Here is an 18,273-nt window from a genome sequence, read left to right as displayed (position 1 = left end):
TGGGGGTGAACAATAGAATCTGACCCTTAGTAAGAAGAACATGCTTGATACCTCAACGCATCTGTGTTCACATTCAGTTTAAACACCAAATGCAATGCACCTGATATTGTTTAAAAATTTCAATTAAATGGGAAAGGCAAAAAAAAAACCAAAACCTGCAACTTGAATTCAGCAAGAAACTGACACTGCTGAAATAATGAAAGTAAAACACTACTTCAAACAAATATGTGATAATTCTCTTCTGCTGCATGTGTGTGTATCTAAGAAGGGAAATAAATTTATCTTAGATGGGCTTGGAACAGAAAATTTCTAAATTATTTTGACTATTTGCTCTCAGATATTACCAATCCTACGACTAACTTTTCTGAAATTTGGTCAGTCATTGCTATTTTTTTTTTTTTAAGATTACGTGTAAAATAAAAAAACTATTCACTTGCAAAGCACTTAAGCAATATAAACCCCAAGTTTTAAGGGGGGGAAGGGAGCTAAGTCAGATTATAGTTTCCCAAAAGTGGCTTGAAATGAGAACCATGAAAACAGCAAAAATCAGAAAACATTCAAGTTAATGGAAACAAGTCTTTATTAAGTAACTTTTAATATCAGAAAAATAAAACTCTTATAATTCTCTTTACAGCAAATATATAATATCAGTGCTTTGGCCATCATAAGTTAAAGGCCCTTTATCATAAAATATATGGTTTTTAAACTTTACTCAAATTGAATTTATAATCCCTATGACCTCCCTACATATACATAACAAAAAGAGTGTAGTAAAATTAGCAAATACTAAACTATATTGATAGTTTGTCATTGTTAGTTTGTGGTTTATAGAAATGGTACACGCACCTAATATCTGTCGATTCCTTGGCTTATTAGCTGCAGTGTACAATGCAATAAAATACAAAATACATGCTTGGTGAACATTGGTTCATATCTACAAGACTGCAGCTAAAGATTAGGTTTCAATACTGACATTTAACTATTCTACAAGCAATTAGCATTAAAGTTATGCATTACATAATATGCCATCAAGGCAACTCTTATACTGAAAAAATCGTAAAATAAAAACCATTATTTGTAAACTTTTATACGAAATGTAACTCTTCAAGTGGAAATAAAAAATAAAATTTTTGTATATTTACTAGTTCAATACATAGAATTTGTTTTGTTATACTGAGGAAAAAAAGCTTGTGTGTGTCTTGGGAAAATAACGCTTAAAAAAATAGAAAATTCCACTGTGTGTGTGGAGGGGTTTTCATTTTTTCATATGCCAGCACAGATTTTGGAATATACTGAGGATGAAGAAGCTAGAGACATCCACAGGTTGAAATGTACGCAGCACATTCGAAAGCCATCTTTTGTTGTGATTGGAAACTGTTTTGAAATGACGTAAAATGATTGAAGGGCCATGGTCGCAGCTGCTTTCAGGAATTATACACGAGCACATACACACCTCCCCCTTTTTCCTTTACATTACTAAAATAAAATATATATATATATATATATATATATATATATTTATATAATGTGCAAGACAAGTATGGATTGAACATAAAAATGCTTCACATTTTTGAACTATATAATCTCTAAAATGTAATTTAAGAACACCATGATCAGACTAGTGAATGGAATGTTAGCATCCTCACTATTAGCCAAAGTATGTGCACCCTAAAGCCCTTACTGAAATGGGATCAAGCCACCATCAGGCTACTCCACAATCCATTAAGAAAAGCAGTGGGTAGGAATTCACAATGAAGGAGACCAAATCGTTCCTGATCCTCTGAACATACCATTGTTTACAAACTGGGTGAGATGAAGGTCAGTTTGGCAGTCCATCCCATTTCTTCGCTCCACCTACAATTAACAGTGATCTATTTAAAACTGCCAACAACCTTATCCATTCAAAAAAAAAAATCAAACTGTGCATTAAAAAGTTATTTGCAATACTGAAGAATTAGGCATAAGTTGTTGTAAAATAAAACTAAACAAAACCCAAAACGTATTTCAAAACTGGCAGTGTAAAGAAGGCAGCATTGGAAGTGTTTTTTTGATACATCAATAATACCACGAACCCTCTAGCACAGACTAATTCTCTGTTTAGGCTATGGGGTTCATTGCCTCCAGAACACAGACGTTATCAACACGAATACAGATCACTAAGAAAACCTGTAAAATTAATTTGTTTTCTTGGTTTTGAAATTGATCTAAAGTTTCTCCCCTCCTTATACCACACGTATCTCTGATAAACATGCCATCTGTTTAAACCAAACCGGACAGAGACGATCTAGGTTTAGTGTTACCGTAGCAGCCTTTTAGAAAGGATAAAAGTTTACTAACAACTTTAGCCTATTCCCAAGAAAGCCCAATAACAGTCAGAATTAATTAGGAAGTTTACTTGGGGAGGAGGGGGTACCATTACACCCATGCCTTTAAGAGTTTAAAAAGTCCATATATAATATCTATATATATTTAAGAGTGAATTTGGATTGCCTGAGTAACAGCTGTCTGGCAAACTGGACATGATGGAGTTTCTTTTTCACAGATCTTGTTGGCACATTCCATACAGAAGAGATTGTGGCCACAAGGAACTAGGGCAGCAATAACTTCATTCTCAAAGCATATCACACAGTCATGCTTTCGTCTAGACTCGGGTGGCGAACTGGATGTGGAACCACCATTGGAAGAGGAGTAGCTGTTGGTACCATTAGAAAAAGCAGGGATGTATATTGGAAGGCCAACCTGGTTGCATGTACTGGGTGGGTCACTTCTCACTCTCCTAGCAAGTGCATGTTCCAAAGTTTCAGGAAACGTAGGTGACAGACGAGGAGTGGATGGCTGACTCCCTCGACGCTGAGTCTTCATGTTACCAGTAGGGTCACTACCAAAGCCAGATAGCGGGTTTACTGGTTCAAAAGGGGTCCAGATAGTTTGGGAAGGTGTTGGTAAGGAGTCATATGCAGGAGAGTCAACTGCAAGGTCTTCTGTGCCTACAGAGGGCAACGTTTCTCCAAACCAGAAGTTTCCTGTGCTGAATGGACTTGTTGGGCTGAAGTCAGCCAATCTATTGCTTCCAAAATAGGAATCAGTGGAGCCACTTCCTAAGGAGCTGGAGCTGTCATTTCTATAGTTAGAAATCATTCTGGTGCGGCTAGGAGGGACAGGATTGGAAGTAAGCCAAGCAGATGCAAGAGTCCCGCCTTCAAAGCTCACATCTGTACCATTGTAATGGAAATCATTTTCTTCATTCAGCTCAATGTAGTTTCCAGTGCGCATGGCAATATGCATTTCTATTTCTTCACGTGCACGGTCTACATTTTCAGGCATCCCTGTAACCTCAAAGACTGGCTCCTTGTCTCTGCTGGGAGTAACAATGTATGTGTGTGTCTGCTGCTGAATTCTTTTGATTGTAGCTCCTTTGGGTCCAACCACTAGCCCAACTACACGGTAAGGCACCCTGACTTGGACTGTAGTCTGACCTGGCAGGTTGGGAGTACATGGCAGCCCGCCCAGAGCAGGACCATTTTTGTTGCGTGATGCTCTGATCATGGAGAAGTGTTCAGCTGCTGAGAGAATTTCCCTTTTGGCCATGGCTACATCCTCTTTTCGTCCAGTGACGACAAAAATGGGTTCTTCTCCACGAACAGGGGTCTTAATGTAAGTATTCGTCTTGGCCCTTAATGCTTTTATTTTGCAACCTGTTTAGAGAAAAGAAAGAAACACATATTTAGCAACGAATGATTTTTTTTTAAAAAAAGAAAAACAAACAAACAATCTCCTGTTTTTAACTGCTTGCAAGCTTCAAGGAACTGCAAGGGTGAAACCTGAAGCCATCTGGTCTTCTCACAAGTCATGTCAGTGAAAGCAGCAAAAACTTCTCTCTCAATTATTTCCACGCTGATCTGTGGTGACCACAAAGGTGAGACTAACACACTGTGCAGTAAGAACAGGAGTACTTGTGGCACCTTAGAGACTAACAAATTTATTTCTGCATGAGCTTGCGTGAGTTACAGCTCACTTCTTCAGATGCACAGAAGAAATGAGTTGCAGCTCACGAAAGCTCATTCAGAAATAAATTTGTTAGTCTCTAAGGTGCCTCAAGTACTCCTGTTCTTTTTGCGGATACAGACTAACACGGCTGCTACTCTGAAATCTGACACTGTGCAGTAACATTATTCAACTGATTTTTCTTAATCACTTTTGAAAGTGTTTTTACATTATTCCTTAATACTACAATCTATTCTGAAGGCAACTCCCCTAGTGCTTGGCCTATCCGATGAGGCTGTGCCATTTCTATAGGATTTTTGTTTTTTTTTTAAAACACATTAAAGATAGCACCTTTCCAATGTTTCCCAGACAAGAAAGTGAAATTAAACTCACTGAGATATCAGAGTTGTAAGTGATGCAATAAAAGTTTTCATCTGCTCGAGCATGGCGTTTATCGCACCATCCTGAATTTTATGGAATGTCAGTTCTAATAGGTGTCAAGGTTTAAGATTAAAAAAGAAATTCAGTTGCTTAGGTGCAAGCTAAGGGTTTACCTGTGATAACTGTGTGTGTGTGTGTGTGGGGGGGGGGGGGGATGGTGGTAGAAATTTTGCTACTCAGCTGTTCAATTCAATTCTTTTCAGCCCCCTCTACATCAGTTACTTTGTTATGAATCTTTAACTTTAGCACTGGTAGACCTCCAGGAGTTGTAGTAACAGTGGCAACACCAGGCAAGGTGCTGGCAGCCTTTGAACACTGTGTCAATTAGGCCTGCGTACCTGTAGCCTTGTCTACACTCGTGCTTCATGAGGAGTAAAAAAAAAAAAAATAAAAAAAAAATTATATATATATATATATATATATATATATACACACACACACACACACACACACACACACACACACACTTTGGATAAATGCCCTTACATTACAGAGCAAAAAAGTCAGGTATACATGGCTCCACCACCTCCACATGGCACTTACTACATTTACAGGCACTGTGGAAATTAACTAGAATTCTGTGTTTCTGGCTTTGTGGGGTGTATTTCCTCAATCATGTCAAGATGCATGCTGAACACCTGCAGGATCAAGCTAAACCCCTCGACAAACACACAAACAAGGCACATCAGCATCCACTAACACAGTCCACTGACTTCTCCTGCCTCCTTCCTCCCCCATCCCCATCAGAAGTGTTCAGTACAAAGAAGTCAAACACTGACAGGAGTTAGGGAGCAGACAATGCACACACATACTAGGTACTTTAATCAACATCCCCAAAACATGACATTTACCAAGAAGGGTTGTTACCAGTGAGTACTGGTATAATTTATGCTTTACTCTTGCCTCATTTGATAAGTGAGACTTCCCTCCCAGCCTGTTGAGTAACAGTCTGCCAGTTTTCTCCTTTTACGTAATTTGGTATAATCTTTGTACATTAGGTGCTTGCTGGGATTTTCAAGTTGTATTTACATAATGAATGCTGAAGGAGTGGAAATGAATAGTTAAAGAAGCTTTACACTTGTATAACTCAAAAAAGTTTGAGGACAAAATGGCAGGCAGGTCTCTTCCTAAAGAATGTGAGGATTTTTAGCATGTTGTACACACAAGCAGCTTGAACTCCTGCTGCACATCATCAGGACCCAGAAGCAGCCAATAGACTGTCAGTGATCTGTAACAGTTCTTTAGGACACAAGGTATATCTACACTGCAGCTGGAAGCAAGTCTCCTAGCCCAGGTAGACAGACTCGAGCTAACAGATAAAAAAACCCAGCAGCATGGATACTGCTACAGAGGCTACAGCTCCGACTCCCTAGGCTTGAAAGCCCAAGTCACAATGGTCACACTGCGTTAGTTTCAGCCCCACTAGCATAAGTCTGTCTACCTTGGCTGGGAAGTTTGCTTTCAGCTGCAGTGTAAACATATCCAAAGGGGGCCAACTTTAACATTAGCCGCTTAACAGCCATAGGGGGGGAAAACAATTTCAAGGGCACTTCGGCAAGGGAAATGATCAATTTAAGCTCCCCAAAAATTTCCGTCTCAAAAACATTACCTATGACTGTTTCAAGTAACACTTCTGATGATTAGAATCAGGGGTGGGGGGGGATAGGGAGGGGATCATAACCTCTTGGGGCTCCTCTGCAGATCCTTTTGAGGAGTATAGAAGCCCTGGGGATGTTAGGTCAGCTGACTTGGGCTTGTGGGCCTTGGGCCAAAAAATTGGTGAGCAGATGTTTGGGCTCAGGCTGCCTACAAGGGTGGAGCGTCCCAGCCCAAGCCAGAATATCTACCCAGCAATGTTTAACCCCGAATCCCGAGACAGCAGCTCACTCCCTGGGGCTTTTATCCTCATGTGAAAGTGCCCTAAGACGCCCTACACTGCAATGCTGCTGTCAAGGCCAGAAAGCAGGCAGGTGAGAAGAAGAAACAGGTACAGATAGTGTGGGTGGCACTGTGCCTGTGCCCACTACTCTCCTTTGCTGAGCAGGCCCCTTAGTGTCAACCAGAAGCCAGAAAACCTTTGAAAAGGCTCTTTAAAAAAATTAAGGATTTTCTATCAAATATTCCAGGCTATACTATGTACAAGGATGCTTGCAGAAAGGGGAATCTTTAATGAATTTAGGAAAAAAAACCAACCCCCCAAAAAGTGACAATGTGTCCCTTTCATTTACTTTGTAAAGAAAGATTTTATGCAAGTGCTTTGGGAGTGGAGTCTGCTAATAGTCAAATCCATCGAGCAGGACAACTGCCACACCAGCAATTGAATGGGAGGACTAAGAAAAAAGTCACATGTCACAAGTATTGTGGGAGGTTGTAGGGATCAGCTTTTGGAGAAAGGTTCAATTTCTCTGCAAACAACATTAATGTACAATATAGCTCCTAATTTAAGTAATTTCCTATTCTCTCTGTACACCTAGATTGTGTTGTGGGCTTCCCACTCTGAGTAAGTGCCCAGCCTGCCCTTGGTTTTGGATGCCATCACAAACATTAAGTTGACAAATCAACAAGAAATTTAACAAGAAATTTGCCTCGGGGGATAAACTAACCCACTGTGAGCTCAATATGCGGCTGCTAAGCTTCTCAATGCAGTAAAGTCTTGTTTATCCGAATGACCCCAAATTGAAGTCATATCCTCCTCATGTGCACCAACTATTCCCCCCCCCCAGCCCCTTCAACACACACATGCAAGAATTACTTTAATTTCCTTCATTCCACTTGGATAACTGATACTGTGTCTTTATTTCATAGAGGGTATGAAACATGAACATTTAAAACGGTAGATCTGAGCCTACTGAATACTAGTTTCCATGGTGCTTTACCAGTCTGAATAAGTTACACATTCAAAACAAGTTTCCCTGGTAGCTAGTCTTCCGTCTCTAACACCCAATCCCCACAACCTGCAGGGACTTGTCATGTCAGGTGACAACTCATAAAAATGTTGCTTTTAATAAACTTCAGTCCCAGTACAACTCACATTGATAAGGTTTCATAATATGTCAGCATTCAGAATGGTGCACTGACCAAGAGCAGCATGGCTCTTTTTTTTAAGATAGGACTCCTCAGCCTCGAAAAAGCGAAGCCCCAGATCTGCCTCTTGCCAAAAAGGTGGCAGAACAATACCTCAGACATTTTAAAACTGGCTTCGCAAGAAAGCAGTTTCCACCAAATCCAAGGTATACTCTCAAACTTTATCTAAAGGATAGAAAGAACTGCCGCCAAAGGAAATCATTAGGGCCCCACCGAATTCATAGTCCATTTTGGTCAATTTCACAGTCACAGGATTTTAAAAGTAATCAATTTATGATTTCATGGTGGTGTAACTGGGGGGCGGGGATCCTGACCCAAAAGAGGGTCACAGGGGTTCCAAGGTTATTGTAGAGGGATCATGGGATTGTCACCCTCACTTCTGTATTGCTGCTGGCACGGGCACTGCCTTCACAGCTGGGCAGCTGGAGAGCACTGGTTGCTGGCTGGGTATCACAGGTACATACATACAAGATTAGGGTTGGAAGGGACCTCAGGGGGTCATCTAGTCCAACCCCCTGCTTAAAGCAGGACCAACTAAATCATCCCAGCCAGGGCTCTCTCAAGCCGGGCCTTAAAAACCTCTAAGGATGAAGATTCCACCAACTCCCTATGTAACACTTTCCAGTGCTTCACCCCTCAGTGAATCAAACTCTAAAGCCAGTGCCACCATCAGCAGCAGCACAGAAGTGAGGCTCACAGAGTACGGGTGGGGTGGGTTACCATATGCCCGAGTTTTCCCAGAAGCCTCCCATCTTGATCAGAGGCTGTCCCAGCCAGCAGCCGCAGAGCTTCTTGCAGCCAGGTAAAGTTAGAACATAAGAACGGCCATACTGGGTCAGACCAAAGGTCCATCTAGCCCAATATCCTGTCTTCCAACAGCATCCAATACCAGGTGCCCCAGAGGGAATGAACAGACCAGGTAATCATAAAGTAAGTGATCCATCCCATCGCCTGTTCCCAGCTTCTGGCAAACAGAGGCTAGGGACACCACCCCTGCCCATCCTGGCTAATAGCCATTGATAGACCTATCCTCCATGAATTTATCTAGTTCTAGGTTCCCAGAGGTGGGTCTGACCTGGCTCCTTGAGCGGCCCCTGCAGAGGCAGAGGAAGTCCTGTCATTCCCCAGTCCTGGCCAGGACCACCCTCCACCTTGTCCCTCTGCTACAATAACCAGATTTCACGGGGGAGATCAGATTTCATGGTCTGTGATGTGTTCATGGCTGTGAATTTGGTATGGCCCTAATCATCAAGTACAACACCAGAGACCTATGAATGCACCAATCAATACCAACTCAGTTTAGTTTGCTAGGAAAGCTGGAAGACACCCATAATAGACTATTGTAAAAGGCAACCATGTCATAACAAGGTCATTAAACCTCATTATATAGTTCTATTAGAACGATTTTTCTATTTGTTTTTACTTGGCCGTTCTGGTTCCCTACCCTCCTCTATTAGTCACTGCAGAGGTGACAATGCACAGCTTGGCTGATTCCATTTCCTTGTACAATATGCTGCATCTGAGCAAGTTGCCTTCAGTCTGACATGGAATCATTAAGCTATTAAGAGTCATATGGCCACTGTACAAATCAAGAGGTTTCTCAGCCTTTTGAGTCAAGGACAAAAACGCATATGAAGAAAAATCCCCCAACCCTCCCCCATCCCCTTGTGTCTCCTAATTATTGAATTGAATAGCTATTCTGACGTAAGAAAATGTAGAATATCCCAGTAACAAATGTAAACAGACACGGACAGTGAAGTCTGACAGCCAAAGAATACTTTAGACTGAGGTCTACACTTAATTAGATTAACTTAGTTGCATTACCAGGGCCATGAAAAATTTCTCATCCTGAGCACTGTAGAAAGGTTGACCTAACCCATGTTGTAGACACAGTTAGGTTGATGGAAGAATTCTTCCACTGACCTAGCTACCACCTCTTGGAGAGGTGGACTACCTATATCCATCAACTCCTCCCCTCCCCGCCCCCCCGTATTGTTACTGTAGTGTAAATATATCCATAACTTGAGTAGTTCTACTGATTTTAAAATGGGCCTACAACTGTGCTTAACTTTACCACTGAGTAAAGCACAATAAAACTAAGTGTAGACTGGCATAGCTGTTGGCAAAGGGCGAGATTTTGTTTTGTTTAAACTGACATAGTTACACCAGATAAGGGGGTTTTATACTGGTATAGTTTATTTTGCTTTGCTGAACATGAATAAAGTTATACCAGTACAGTAACTCCTCCCTTAACGTTGTTATGTTGCTGATCTATTAGGGAACAAGCTTGTTTAAGTTGCGCAATGTTCCCTTATAACCTTGTTTGGCAGCTGCCTGCTTTGTCCACTGTTTGGAGGATTCTCTGGAAGAGCAGCCTCTCTTTGCGGAGATTAGAAATGAGGGGGGAGCTGATTGGAGGAGGGGGCGCTTCTGCCCCAAATTCCCTGTAAGATATGTGTCTCAATAGCTGCCCAGCAGCAGTTCAAGTGGTCCTCCCCCCACTGCCACGCTGCTTCTGCCCTGCCCTCTGCCTTGGAGCTGCTTCTGGGAGCTTTCTGCTTGCTGGGGGGCGGGGGAAGAGGGATGCTGATATCAGTTGATGTCCATCTGCTCCTGGCCCCCTCTCCACAAAGCTCCCAGAAAGGAGGGAAGGAGGGAGCTTGCTGGAAGCTGTTGCTTCCTGCTTGATCTGCTTAAAAGGGCAACATACTTGAAGTGGGGTCAGAGTACTTAAAGGGGCAATGCATGTCTGTGTCTCTCACTCATGCACACACCTCCCACACTTTGGAAAGTCAGCACTTGTGCAGCTGTGCATGTGCTGTCAGGAGGAGGGAGTGGTGTGCTCCAGCTGGATAGCGTGGGTTCATCATCATGTTCAGTTTTGCAGGGAAGTGTTTGCAGCTACTGGTCTGCGTCTATTATGTTTCCTCCCTCCTGCCTCAGTCCATGCTGCCTTGTAGAGAGTGAGGCTACACTAACAACAGTGTAGTTACCCTTGAGGGCTCAATGGAGTGCCAGATCATCATTTAGCAGCAAGGCATTCCCTGGGAAATATCCCACCCTCTGACTCCACCACCTCAACCAAGCTTCACAATCATTCATTGCTGTGTACAATATTAAGCTGTTTAAAACTTATACTGTATATGCATTTTTTTGTCTGGCAAAAAGAGTTTCCCTGGAACCTAACCTTCCCCCATTTACATTAATTCTTATGGGGAAACTGGATTCACCTGACATCGTTTTGCATAAAATTCCACTAAGTGAGGCGTTATTGTACAAGACCTTTTGTGTGTGTAACTGAAGGCTTGTCTACATGGTGGGATAATTCACATTATAAGGGCATGATTTCTGAAGTGCATGAACATGCTGCACATTAATTGGTGCATGTAGACCTGCTGGTGTACACTAAATGTTCTGTAGTGCACTTCAGCATAGTGCTGTTACGCTACATTAAACTGCCCTAGAAAACTTTTAGCGTGCACTAGCATGGTCAACAGAGACCAATTAATGGGCAACATATTGATGCACTTTAGAAATTACACCCCAGTATGTGCATTGTTATAAAGCATTGAGAAGCGCTGAGATTTCCCCCCCTCCTTTATGCTGTCATATTTAACAAGTGTAGACAACACCTAAATCTTTGAAGGATTAGGGCCTTAACTATTTGCCAGTTGGTTTGTGCTGGTCATACACAAAGAAGTATGTTAAGCCTGAAGTCGATACTCCAAGGAAAATGAGAAGACTTGGTTTGGCTCATCTTTCTCAAACCTGCTCCCCTTTTTCTTAAAAGATAGACTTGTTTGACCATGAATGTTATAAGCTATAAATATACTTCCCCAGGAAACGCAATTTCCTCCTTTGAGCAGGTCTTATCTCTCAAATAAATACATGTTTAGGCTCAAATAAATATCTGAAGGACAAAATAGGTCTTTGGCAACAGTCTTAAAGCCTAAAAACAGATTTGGCACATGTGTTCGTCTATCAGCTAGGGCAGGGTGGCTATTACAAATCATGAGTTTAAGAAGAAAAAAAATAGTGTTGGAAACATGGCTAACCTTAATGGCTTCAAGTGAGGTAGCCATACTGCATTAGACAAATATTATTTATCATAAAAGTGCTTATGGCATGCTCAGCCTTATTCAATACACTGAGGCACTGGAGGGGTAATATTTTAAGACAATATTGCCCAGGTAAAAGGCCTTAGCTAGCTGCCTGATCTAGTTAGTTTTTCCATGGTCTTTTGTATTTAAAATGTACATGTATTTCCAAACTACAACCCTGGGCGTTTAGGAAGAGGGTTCAGTTCATAAGGGGTAGGGAAGATGATTTGTGATAAATAAGCCTGTCAGGATTACACTAAGAATGTCCTTATTTACCCCATGCAATCAATTAAGTCTTTTTAAAGGGCAAGAATTATTTTACAGTAATAGCTCCTTTCAAGATGTTCTGTGTTAGTTTCTATCAGGTTCTGCCACTGCAGATAGGGCAACTCCAGATTCAGAACTGATGTATGTACCTAGCAATTTTACTGAGCTTTTGTTCGTTCAAATCAGAATCTCAAAATACGGGTGTGGAGTGGAGATGTCTCAGCTGTACTATAGCTAGAGTGATGCCTATGAGGAGCACAGGACAGCAGGGCTTTGGAGCAGTGCTCCAGCTCCAGGCAAAAACCTGCAGCTCCACTGCTCCATGCTCCACTCCAAAGCCCTGCAGGACAGCCAAAGAAATTTTAATAGATACATTAAATTTCAACTTTTGACTTCAAGTATTTAAAAACCAAACAAAATAAAAAAAAACAAAACCCCAACACTAAATAGTTGAGGAGAAAACACTGATGTTCCTAAATGTAGCAGCTGAAATGGTAATACTAATGCCGTATACCAGTGGCTCCCAAACTATGGGGTGTGCCCCTTGTAAGTGGGTGCGGAGGAACATTTGAGGGTGTGCACACAGCAGGGCCAGGCCAGCCCCATGGGGGGTGTCACAGAGTCCCCGGATGATGCTCTGGAACTGCTCTCCACAAAGCCAGTCAGGACTTTGGGGAGCCTCCTCTCCCTTGCAACAGACTGTCTTCAGGGCAAGCAGCTCACATGGCTTCACCTTCCTGGGTCTGACCTTGGAGCATTCAGCATATGCCCCTCTGTGCGCTTCCCATAGCGAGTCTGCCCAGGTGGGATCCTGGGGAAGCCAGAGGGTCCTGCACACACCCCCACTTCGCAGTCAGACGTGACTCTTCGCCAGCCAGTAAAACAGAGGTTTATTAGATGACAGGAACATGAGCTAAAACAGAGCTTATAGGTACAGAGAACAGGACCTCTCAGCTGAGTACATCCTGGGGCCCAGCGAGCCAGACCACCCTGTCTGCACTCACTCCTTATCCCCAGCCAGCCCCAAACTGACCCCCTCCAGTCCCTCCTTTCTAGCCTTTGTCTCTTTCCTGGGCCAGTAGGTCACCTGACCTCTTTGTTCTCCCACACCGTCAGCATTCCCTTGCAGGGGGGAAGGGCCCGGGCCATTAGTTGCCCAGGAGACAGAGTGTCAGCCAGAAACTGAGGTACCCACACAGTATTCAGAGGAAACATTAAAAACAGTCTCACTTCATGACAGGGAGCAGGGAGGGAGCACCACCTAGCCCAGTTCTGCCCTCTCCACCTCTAGCCCCAGCGCCTCTGCTGCCAACTGTGTGACAATGGAGTGTGCGCATGTGGACACATTCTATTACTAGTAAGGGGGGGGGGAAGAGGAAAAGCTTGGGCACCACTGCTCTACACAGTTCTAATCTTTTGTTAATAGGCAATAATAATCATCATCATGTTCTTATGGACTTCGACATAATAAACCAGATGAGACAAACTGTTAAGATAACAAGTTTCATGCGCCAAGCTTTGGAAAGGGAAACCTCCAAATGACTTGATAAAAGAACCATCTAGAAAAGCAATGACTACTGGAGGGGGCTCAGGGCTGGGGCAGGGGCTTGGTGCAGGAGGAAGTATGGGGTACTGGCTCTGGGAGGGGGCTCAGGGCTGGGACAGGGGTTCAGGGTGTAGGCTTGGGAGGTCCTCAGAGCTAGGGTGCAGGAAGGAGTTTGAGGTGCAAGCTCCAGGAGGAGGCTGAGGCTTGGGTGTGTGCAGGAGGGGGATCAGGGTGCTGGCTCTGGGAGGGGGCAGGGGGTTGGGGTCCTACCAGGCTGCAGTTACTTGAGATGGCTCCCATTTGGTGGTGCAGTGGGGCTAAAGCAGACTCCCTGCCTGCCCCGGCCCTACACCACTTACAGAAGAGGCTAATGCTCCCTTGAGGCCCTTGGGGAGAGGGGATGGGACACAGACATGGCTCCAGACGCTGCCCCTCTTTGCAGGCACCACCCCTGCAGCTCCCATTGGCCAGAATTCCCCGTTCCCGGCCAATGGGAGCTGCATGGACAGTGCTTGCAGGCAGAAGCAGTGCACGGAGACCCTTACCTCCCCTCCCCCGGGAGCGTGATGGCTGCTTCTGGGAACAGCATGGGGTTGGGGCAGGCAGAGAGCCTCCCTTAGTGACAGACCCGCTGCACCACCAGACTTTTAGCAGCCAGAAATCACGATTGACTGGGAGAGTCTCCAGGATCGACCAGTTAATTGCGATCGACCAATTGGTGACCACAGGTCTACACTATAGCACAGTAGTGCCATTCCTATGCTGCTATAGTGCAGACACACCCGTAAACATTAAGGAAGGAACTCAAGTCCCAAACTCCCTCAATTATTTCCTTGCACTAAAATTGAAGTGACTCCTCCAAAGCGATTCTTCAGAAGGGGGAAATTGGGCATGGATCTGCAGAGGCAATATAGTCAAAGAACACTTACTGTTAAGTAATCCTTCTCTCCTTCCAAATGGTCACAGAACATCCCCAGAGGTAGGTGGTTAACAAGCAGTCACTACCCAGTCGTGGGGTGAACATAAAAATGGCCATACTGGGCCAGACCAATGGTCCATCTAGGCCAATATCCTGTCCAGATAATGCCAGCTGCTTCAGAGGAAATGAACAGAACAGGGCAGTTATCAAATGATCTGTCCCCTGTTGTTCAATCCCAGTATCCGCCAGTCAGAAGCTTAGGGACACCCGAACATGGGTTACATCCCTGCCCATCCTGGCTAATAGTCACTGATAGATAATTTCATGCAGGGTAGATCAAATTCTTTTCTGAACCCAGTTATACTTTTGGCCTTCACAACATCCTCTAGCAATGAGTTCCACAGGTTGACCCTGCGTTGTGTGAAGAAGTACTTCCGTAGGTTTGTTTAAACCTGATGCCTATTAATTTAATTGGGTGATCCCTGGTTCTTGTGTTATGTGAAGGGGTAAAACATACTTTATTCACTTTCTCCAGACCATTCATGATTTTATAGGAGCTCTCCTCCATGGGGGATCTGACAGATGTCTATAAAGCTGACCAGTCCTAGTATTTTTAATTTATTCTCATATGGAAGCTGTTCCATACCCCTAATCATTCTTGTTGCCCTTCTTGTAACTTTCCCAATTTTAATACATCTTTTCTGAGATGGAGCAACCAGAAATGCAAACAGTATCCAAAGTGTGGGCATATCATGGTTTTATATAGCGTCTTTATGATATTTTCTATCCCCCTTTCCTAATGGTTCCCAATATTGTCATCCTTTTTTGACCGATATTGCACATTGAGTGGATTTTTTCAAAAAACACCTATCCACGGTGATTCAAAGATCTTTCTGTAGTTGTAAAAGCTAATTTAGAAGCTGTCATTGTATCTGTACAGTTGGCATTTTTCAAGTGTGCATTACTTTGCCTTTATCAACAATAAATTTCAGATGCATCATGGAGGTGAATGCCTGGCTGCGAAGATGGTGTCGTCAGGAGGGCTTTGGCTTCCTCGATCACGGGATGCTATTTGAGGAAGGACTGCTAGGCAGAGATGGCGTTCACCTTTCGAGGAGGAGAAGACCCTATTTGCACACAGACTGGCTAACCTAGTGAGGAGGGCTTTAAACTAGGTTCGACGGGGACAGGTGAGCAAAGCCCACAGGTAAATGGGGAACATGAAGACCTGGGAGATGGGTCGGAAAAAAGAGGGAGCGTGGGCTATAATGGCAGAGAGAAAGGAGGGTCAGGGCAAAACTGGGAGGCAAGATCAAATCAGTATCTTAGATGCCTATATACAAATGCGAGAAGTATGGGTAATAAGCAGGAAGAACTGGAACTGCTGATAAATAAATACAACTATTACGTTGGCATCACTGAAACTTGGTGGGATAATACATGATTGGAATGTTGGTGTGGATGGGTATAGTTTGCTCAGGAAGGACAGACAGGGGGAAAAGGGAGTGGGTGTTGCCTTATATATTAAAAACGTACACACTTGGACTGAAGTGGAGATGGACATAGGAGACGGAAGTGTTGAGAGTCTCTGGGTTAGGATAAAAGGGGTAAAAAACAAGGGTGATGTCGTGCTAGGAGTCTACTACAGGCCACCTAACCAGGTGGAAGAGGCTTTTTTTAAACAACTAACAAAATCATCCAAAGCCCAAGATTTGGTGGTGATGGGGGACTTCAACTATCCAGATATATGTTGGGAAAATAACACCGCAGGGCATAGACTATCCAATAAGTTCCTGGACTGCATTGCAGACAACTTTTAATTTCAGAAGGTTGAAAAAGCTACTAGGGGGAAAGCTGTTCTAGACTTGATTTTAACAAATAGGGAGGATTTGAAAGTAGAAGGAAGCTTGGGTGAAAGTGATCATGAAATCATAGAGTTTGCAATTCTAAGGAAGGGTAGAAGGGAGTACAGCAAAATAGAGACAACAGATTTCAGGAAGGCGGATTTTGGTAAGCTCAGAGAGCTGAAAGGTAAGTTTCCATGGGAATCAAGACTGAGGGGAAAAAGAACTGAGGAGAGTTGGCAGTTTTTCAAAGGGACACTATTAAGGGCCCAAAAGCAAGCTATTCCGATGGGTAGGAAAGATAGAAAATGTGGCAAAAGACCACTTTGGCTTAACCACGAGATCTTGCATGACCGACAAATTAAAAAGGAGTCATAAAAAATGGAAACTAGGTCAGATTACAAAGGATGAATATAGGCAAATAACACAGGAATGCAGGGGCAAGATTAGAAAGGCAAAGTCACAAAATGAGCTCAAACTAGCTATGAGAATAAAGGGAAACAAGAAGACTTTTTATCAATACATTAGAAGCAAGAGGAAGACCAAAGACAGGGTAGGCCCACTGCTCAGTGAGGAGGGAGAAACAGTAACAGGAAACTTGGAAATGGCAGAGATGCTTAATGACTTCTTTGTTTCGGTCTTCACTGAGAAGTCTGAAGGAATGTCTAACATAGTGAATGCTTATGGGAAGGGGGTAGGTTTAGAAGATAAAATAAAAGAGCAAGTTAAAAATCACTTAGAAAAGTTAGATGCCTGCAAGTCACCAGGGCCTGATGAAATGCATCCTAGAATACTCAAGGAATTAATAGAGGAGGTATCCGAGCCTCTAGCTATTATCTTTGGAAAGTCATGGGAGACGGGAGAGATTCCAGAAGACTGGAAAAGGACAAATATAGTGACCATCTATAAAAAGGGAAATAAAAACAACCCAGGAAACTACAGACCAGTTAGTTTAACTTCTGTGCCAGGGGAAGATAATGGAGCAAGTAATTAAAGAAATCATCTGCAAACACTTGGAAGGTGGTAAGGTGATAGGGAATAGCCAGCATGGATTTATAAAGAACAAATCATATCAAACCAATCTGATAGCTTTCTTTGATAGGATAACGAGTCTTGCGCATAAGGGAGAAGCGGTGGATGTGATATACCTAGACTTTAGTAAGGCATTTGATACGGTCTCGCATGATATCCTTATAGATAAACTAGGCAAATATAATTTAGATGGGCTACTATAAGATGGGTGCATAACTGGCTGGATAACCGTACTCAGAGAGTAGTTATTAATGGTTCCCAATCCTGCTGGAAAGGTATAACAAGTGGGGTTCCGCAGGGGTCTGTTTTGGGACCGGCTCTGTCAATATCTTCATCAACGAAAGTACGCTTATTAAGTTTGCAGACGATACCAAACTGGGAGGTATTGCAACTGCTTTGGAGGACAGGGTCAAAATTCAAAATGATCTGGACAAATTGGAGAAATGTTCTGAGGTAAACCAGATGAAGTTCAATAAAGACAAATGCAAAGTGCTCCACTTAGGAAGGAACAATCAGTTTCACACATACAGAATGGGAAGAGACTGTCTAGGAAGGAGTATGGCAGAAAGATCTAGGGGTCATAGTGGACCACAAGCTTAATATGAGTCAACAGTGTGATAACTGTTGCAAAAAAAGCAAACGTGATTCTGGGATGCATTAACAGGTGTGTTGTAAACAAGACACACGAAGTCATTCTTCCGCTCTACTCTGCGCTGGTTAGGCCTCAATTGGAGTATTGTGTCCAGTTGTGGGCACCGCATTTCAAGAAAGATGTGGAGAAACTGGAGAGGGTCCAGAGAAGAGCAACAAGAATGACTAAAGGTCTTGAGAACATGACCTATGAAGGAAGGCTGAAAGAATTGGGTTTATTTAGTATGGAAAAGAGAAGACTGAGAGGGGACATGATAGCAGTTTTCAGGTATCTAAAAGGGTGTCATCAGGAGGAGGGAGAAAACTTGTTCACCTTAGCCTCTAATGATAGAACAAGAAGCAATGGGCTTAAACTGCAGCAAGGGAGATTTAGGTTGGATATTAGGAAAAAGTTCCTAACTGTCA

The 18,273-nt window shown here is 43.1% G+C and overlaps 1 protein-coding gene across 1 annotated transcript in view; it reads right to left on the bottom strand.

Annotated features, from left to right (window-relative positions):
• Positions 1-562: 562 nt before the first annotated feature.
• MEX3C (mex-3 RNA binding family member C) overlaps positions 563-18,273 on the bottom strand; it is a 36,124-nt gene continuing 18,413 nt past the window's right edge. The window contains exon 2 of the mRNA XM_030566945.1: positions 563-3,695. Within this exon, the coding sequence (XP_030422805.1) occupies positions 2,470-3,695 (1,226 nt within the window). The 3' untranslated portion in view covers positions 563-2,469. The remainder of the gene's footprint in view (positions 3,696-18,273) is intronic.

The sequence above is a fragment of the Gopherus evgoodei genome, chromosome 6 (assembly GCF_007399415.2).
Source record: "Gopherus evgoodei ecotype Sinaloan lineage chromosome 6, rGopEvg1_v1.p, whole genome shotgun sequence".
NCBI classification, from domain to species: domain Eukaryota; kingdom Metazoa; phylum Chordata; order Testudines; family Testudinidae; genus Gopherus; species Gopherus evgoodei.
The sequence above is the reverse complement of the archived record's forward strand: the minus strand, read 5'-3'. Positions and strand labels throughout refer to the sequence as shown.